The sequence below is a fragment of the Nematolebias whitei genome, chromosome 18 (assembly GCF_014905685.2).
Source record: "Nematolebias whitei isolate Nwh7 chromosome 18, NemWhi1, whole genome shotgun sequence".
Classification (NCBI taxonomy): Eukaryota; Metazoa; Chordata; class Actinopteri; order Cyprinodontiformes; family Rivulidae; genus Nematolebias; species Nematolebias whitei.
This window is the reverse complement of record NC_056515.1, coordinates 14,807,801-14,815,025: the sequence shown is the minus strand read 5'-3', so window position 1 is coordinate 14,815,025 and position 7,225 is coordinate 14,807,801. Positions and strand designations below refer to the sequence as shown.

Below are 7,225 nucleotides of genomic sequence, written 5' to 3'. Positions count from 1 at the left end.
ATCCATCCATTTTCTTTACCCGCTTATTCCATTTTGGGTCACGGGGGTCGCTGGTGCCCATGTCCAGCAATCACTGTGCGAGGGGCGGGGTACACCCTGGACGGGTCGCAAGTCCATCACAGGGACACATAGAGACAAACAACCATTCACTCTCTCACTCAAACCTAGGGACAATTTAGAGTTACCAATCAGTCTAACATGCATGTTTTTGGACTGTGGGAGGAAACCGGAGTACCCGGAGAAAACCCACGCATGCACGGAGAGAACATGCAAACTCCACCCAGAAAGGCCCCTGGACCGGGGTTTGAACCAAGGACCTTCTCGCTGAGAGGCAGCAGCTCTACGAGTTGCGCCACCGTGCTGCCCGCATATATATATATATATACAGTATATCTTTTTTATTTTATTTTTGTTTTTACTGACCTGGATGTCCCAGCAAGCTGCAGGAGCACGGTGCACCTGCTAATGACATCCTGATTTGGGCAAAACAGCAGTTAGCTGTGGAACGTTGTTCAGCTGAAGGAAGGTTCTGCTTCTAGGGTGAGTTGACCTCTGCCTCTGTAAATTATTTCAGAGGCTCTCAAATGTAAAAGTGGAGCACCATTTATTGTATTCTTGCTAAGGTTTCAGAAAAATTGATAAATACTCAAGTCAAAAAGTATTTGGATTCGTTTAACATCTTATCTTCCCACAAATCTGGTTTCTGGAAACAACACAGCACGACAGTGTCGTTGAAGGTTTGTAATGATGTTGTTGAAGCATTGGATGGATTATTGTGCCACACTTTATTTAGACCTGTCTAAAGCGTTTGATACTGTGGACCATGACATCTTATGTCATAAGTTCTCAGACATTGGTTTCTAAGATCATACCATTGGTTGGTTCTCTAACTATCTTTCAGATCAGAGGCAATGTGTTCAACATAATGGTACTTCTTCCAGCTATCTTAACTGTCAACAATGGTGTACCACAAGGCCCAGTCTTAGGACCCACCCTCTTCACAATCTACATAAGTACTGTAGGTTAGAGCATCCTTGATGCATCCTTACATTTCTATGCCAATGACACAGTTGTTTATTGTCGAGAAAAAACAGTTGCTAAGGTTTTCCAGCTTTTACAGTCTGCTTTCGACATGATCCAGTCAGATTTGTTTTGTCTCAAACTGGTGCTAAATGCTGATAAAAACCAAAATGATGTTGTTTTCAAACAGGAAGTCAGTGCCAGCAGTTCTTCCTTCAATCTTATCTACGAATGGTGTTCCTACTGAGTTTGTTGATTCCTAAAAATACTGGGGTATCTTGGTCAATTTGCATCTCTCTTTTAAGTCTCGTGTCGAAAACTTGGTAAAGAAATTGAAAGTTAAACTGTTTTTTTTTCTTCAGAAATAGATCCTGTTTAACTCTGAATGCTAGGAAATGCCATGTAAATGCGACTTTCCTCCCCTCCATTGATTACAGTGATATTATTAACATGAATGTTACCAACAAGCACCATGCAAATGCTGGATGCTGTCTATCACGGTGTGCTAAGATTCAAAACTGGTTGTGACTATCGTACCCATCACTGCACTCTGTATTCATCAAGTTCAAGTAAAGTTTATTGTCATTCACATCACATGTGGTATATGAGGTGGAACAAAATTATGTACTCAGGGTCCTAGTTACGCCCAACAATAGCAAAGATTTACAGTGTAAAAAGAAACAGTATATAAGGATCTAAGATATACGTTAAGATATATGCTAAATGAATGCCAAATGGTATGCTAAAAGATCTAAGATATATGCAAAACATTAAAAATATACGCTGGTCAATACATTGGTCAATTAGTCATCATTAACTTCACACAGACTCTCTCACTGGTACATTTCCATCTTTAAAACATTTCTTGGTCTGCTGCCTTCATACATCTCCTCCTACATGTCACTTTGTCACTGCAGTTACAGTGCGCACTCTCAAGACATTATTACCCGCAGTGTTCCCTCAATGCAGACCGAACTTGGCAAAAGCGCCTTCTCTTACTCCACTCCTGTAACCTGGATTATCTTGCTAAAAGATCTGAGGTTGTTGACTATGACCACTCTAAGGGATTTTAAACAACTGTTCAGTTTAACTGTTAAGCTACAATGTGCGCTCTCAGTACATGCATTCCCTCAGTGCGGACCAAATTAGGCAAAGGGGCCTTCTCCTACTCCACTCCTGTAACTTGGAATATCTTTTCAAAAAGATCTGAATCTCTCGACCTTTCTAAGGGTTTTAAACAACTGCTAAGTTCATGACAAAAAAACCAACGCAGACATGTTCATGCTTTTAGTATTTTACATCGCTTTATAATGTTTCTGCTTTGAATTCATTTTTTAATAATATAATTTCTTCTATTTACTTTTCATTTTATACGGTTTTTATTTGATTACCTATTGTTGTCTGAACCTCATCTGTGTTCTTTGTTTAAAACAGATCTCTCTTGTAAATAAATAAGTCCTCGTGGCTCAATGGGACTAACCTGGATAAATAAAAGTTGAATGAATGAAAAAATAAAAATCTAAAGTAGAGGTAAAAAGAAAAGGGATGATGATTTTTCCCTTCAGGAACACGATAGTCTAATAAAGTTGCTGTGAGGTTATGAGGGCATTTGACAAAATTCTGATAAAAATCTTTAAAAAGTAAAGATTTTTACTTTGTCAGAAAAAAAACATGTTTATTGACTCCATCAAAACATATTAAATAAAACCACTAACAAAAATAAACGTGTGTCTGATTTTTTTTCTCCCCAAAAGACCATACAAGTGTTGAGAACTTTATGAAGAAATAGATGCAAAAAAGGAGGAATTAGGAGAAAAATACTGCCTAACCATCCTGTATGGGGCATACCTACAGTAACTATGTATTAGGTGCAAACAACATAGTGAAAAGGCATCATGTGGACAAACAAAGTATATATTTTAGCAAAAACAAAGAACAAAACTAAAATGATTCATGAAGCTTAACCACAACAAAACTGACTTAATTATTTGTTCTCCACCAACAGATTCAAACTTTCAGGATCTTTAAATATGTTTTAAACAACATAAATGCATAGCATTATTAAATAGTCCTACCTGGATCGACTCCTTGGTCAGTTTCATTGGCCCCAAACATTCTTCTGTGGCTGAAACCTGCAGAACACATGAGGATATGTGAAACTCCCACAGTGTCCACATAACAGCAAGAAAAGGTGACATTTCTCACCATTTTACTGTCCAAGTCCAAAAACCTTTCAACATATTGAGTTTTATTTCCTTGAGGCACTTCCCAAAGTCTGATATACTTCAAATTTTAACCCCCCACAAAAACAAACGTTTAATCTTTTCAGGCAGACGTTCAACAAGATGCTCATATTCTCCTCAGCCTACTCTCAGAACATCTGAGTTCTTGTAGCCGTTATGATGATCTCTCCCACAGAGCTGTCTGCAGCAGTAAGCTGCAGATCTCTTTTAGAAGGTATTAGCCACCAGCTACAAACTGTACTCACAGGTATAATCCCTCACTGTCCTGTGTGTGTGTGTGTGTGTGTGTGTGTGTGTGTGTATGTGTGTGTATGTGTGTGTTTTCCTACACTGTGTGTGCAGCTTTAAATTGACTTCTTAACCAAGTGCGTCACTCTGGTGTGAATAAGCAACTCAGCTACATGTGCATCCTTGTAAGAATGTGTACACATGCTCAGACCACACCACAACACACACAGCTGGTGAATCAGCCGTTTACCATTCATGATGCTCCACAGCTGATGGTCCATGTCATGGCTTTAGTTTAACCTTTGTAAACCCAGTTGTGTTTAGGTAACTCTCAGTCACTGGGCATTTTTCAAGTTTTACTCATAAATCCAAGTGGTGGCTGGCCAATAGAGGGCGCTAGGGTGCCAACCCATGATTCACACTACTCATATATTACTTTAAAGACATAAAAATATTTCAAAATATATGTATATATTATTTTAGTTGTGTAAGATAAATATTTTAGTTAATGATGAGTAAAGTTGTTTCTTTCAAAAACGTTGTCGCCGATTGATGACATATTTCCACCCTGGGGGAGCAAGAATCTTTACCCATTGACTCTCGTTAAAAGTTGTACATGCGCAGTAATTCCTCTTCATTACAAGATATAGGACCATTCTGGGCGCAACTCTCCTGTGCCCAGTACAGAGTACAGCACACGGTACAGAACGTGCTTCCGATCCCAGAACAGATTTCTTTCTTTTTTGTTTTTGGTTCTGGAACAGATTGTGCAGTGACACTCACAACCAGGCTATGTTGCAGGTAGGCTTTAAGCCATTGAAAGCCCTTTATCTAATGCCTATGTTGCCACTTTTGACTGATATGCCTCTCAACTATTAGACATCTATGTTTGTGACAAAACCTTCAGCTGACTGTGTATTCTAAAAGTGGGAACTGGTGCATTTGTTTGTGTATTCATGGAGCAAGCATGCTACCGATAGACTCCAGGTTACTGTATTAGGCTCTGCGCTAAATCAGTGCTATAATATTGCTACATTTATTTGAATGTGCTTATAAGAAAAATTATTATCAAACAATATTTTTCTATACTAAATGTCACTGATAGTATTGTTCTGCTATTTCTGAATGCCTGCATTTGTATTGATCTCGATAATGAAAAAAAAAGCCTCTTGCAATAAGTAACTAGCTCCTAGTGTTAACATCCAAGCATTTACATAAATTGAAGCTACACTGAAATGGTGAAATGCTATTGCTATGTTTTGTGCTAAGGACTAGTGCAACATTAGGGGCTTTAATATTAGGAAGATTTAAGAGGACTCAAATAATAAACTTGATTCTATTTATATTATGAACTTATATTACTATAGTAATGATGATAAAATATGTACATGTATTGCTTATATTTATGATGGTTTTTGATATTGATAAAACCCAGGGTTATTGATTATTAGGTCTGTTTCACACAGGCCAGGTCCCTGTTTTCATGTCTATTGCTGAGGATGGCGAGCTAACTCTAGTTTCGAACCAGGAGATCAGTTGAATCCTCATAACTCCCTCCAGTGCGGTAGGAGGCACTTTTAGCCTACAGCTACTTTCTCATTCTCACTCTAGACTGTATATATGTATGTGTGTGTGTGTGTGTGTGTGTGTTTGTGTGTGTGTGTGTGTGTGTGTTTTTGCAAGACGTTCCAGATTACAAGAGCAGAGTAAGAGAAGGTCCTTTTTACCAAATTCAGTCCACACTGAGGGGACGCTGCAGGTAATGTCTTGGGAGTGCACATTGTAGCTGAACTGATGATGTGACATGTAGGATATTGTGATCAACCATCAAATGCAGCACTGAGGTCTAACAGGACCAGTGTAGACACCTGTCCATTGTCTGAGGCCATGAGAATATCATTAGTGACTTTTACTAGTGTTGATTCTGTGCTATGATGAGCTCTAAACCCTGATTGAAACTCTTCAAACAGATTATTTCTTTGTAGATGTTCATGCAACTGACCAGCAACTATTTTCTCTAGAATTTTTGAGATGACTATTAGATTAGATATAGGTCTATAATTGGTCAGGATTCCTGAGTCAAGATTATGTTTCTTAAGTAAAGATTTAATTACAGCAATCTTAAAGTGCTGTGGTACATAACCATTCATTAAAGACAAATTAAGCAGATCCAAAATACGGATATTAATTATGGGAAATACCTCTTTAAACAGTCTGGTTGGGATGGGATCTAGCAGGCATATGGATGGCTTGGATGAAGCTATTATTTTTGACAATTCAGAGAGCTCAACAGGACAAAATAGTAAATGGACTGCAAATGGATTGCATTTATATAGCGCCTTTCTATCTTATCCAGATACTCAACGCGCTTTACACTACAATCTGTGTCCTCATTTACCCATTAATACAGCACTTTACTAGATATCTACAAAGCTAATTGAACAAATCATTCTAAAGAGACTAATCAGTGCTTTGAGATCACAGTCATACACCGATGGGACACACATCGGAGGCAATAAGGGGTTCAGTGTCTTGCCCAGGGACACTTCGGCATGTGACTGCTGGTGGATTCGAACCCCCAACTCTTGTATTGGAGGACGACTACGCTAACCACTCAGCCACAGCCTCCCATAGTCCAACATAAATCATGTTCTAGTGACATTTTTAAAGTTGCCTCATCTGACAGGGAACCAGAGTTGCTAGTAGGAAGGTGGGTTTGAATTTTTTTCCCCTAATTAAAATAATTTTATTTATAAAGAATCTCATGAAGTAATCACTGCTTATAACTGTAGGGATACATGGTTCAACAGAGATAGGCCTTTTCATTAGACTAATTATGGTACTGAAAAGGAACTTGGGGTTATTTTTATTCACGTCAATTAAAGATGAATATAGAGTTCTAGCTTTATGGAGAGCTTTCTTATAAGCTAGCAGGCTATCCCTCCAAGATAAATAAAATTCAGGACATAAAAGGCAACTCCAACAGGCACATTTGACAGGTAACTGTTATAAAAGTAAAACAACTGCAGTAAACAAGTTTCATTTGTCAGAGGGTGCGTTTAACAGCTGAGGATGGGTTGTGTAACAGTCGCCACAACGTGTCACGGTGATAAACTGTCAATGAGGGTGAACTCTGAGCCACAGTAAAGCTTTCTTTCATCTGGTTCTTACAAAAATAGTGAACTTAAAATGATACAAATGTTCATGTTTCATGTTTAGAGCCAATATAAAGAGTTTGAAACAAGAAAAGGAATGACAAGTGTTCTTTTTTTTTGTCCTTACACAGCCATCACTCGCTGGTGTGATGCTTTTTAATGTAAACCTTTCTCCTAAAATAAGAACACATTCAATGTTCATCAAAATTGTTGGTAATTAAAACGAACAAATCATGCAGACTTTTGCTGCTCTATTCTCATCATCTTCATCTGTACTGTCTTCAAAACATGGATGAGACAACCTCTTCAGATTAATAACTCTGAGAAGACCTTTTAGTTACAACCACATTCATCACATGCATGATTCCATCAGAACAACCAGAGCAAAACAACAAACAAACTTTGAGGCAATAAGGTGCAGCAGTGAGGGCAGATGAAGAAAACTTTTCCTTTTTAAAGAAGGAAAAACCCACGAAGATGACTGAAATAACCTAAACTGACAAACATAATAAAAAGAACTAGAGATTACAAAAAATAATAATACGTACTGTAATAAATAATAATAATGGATGGATGGAT

The 7,225-nt window shown here is 38.0% G+C and overlaps 1 protein-coding gene across 1 annotated transcript in view; it reads right to left on the bottom strand.

Moving 5' to 3' along the window:
• The window catches only part of pde8b (phosphodiesterase 8B), a gene marked incomplete at its 5' end in the record, with an annotated part of 154,850 nt that extends 151,698 nt beyond the window's left edge, over positions 1-3,152 (bottom strand). The window contains 1 exon segment of the mRNA XM_037692105.1: positions 3,096-3,152. Coding sequence (XP_037548033.1) covers positions 3,096-3,122 — 27 coding nt within the window.
• Positions 3,153-7,225: the final 4,073 nt, after the last annotated feature.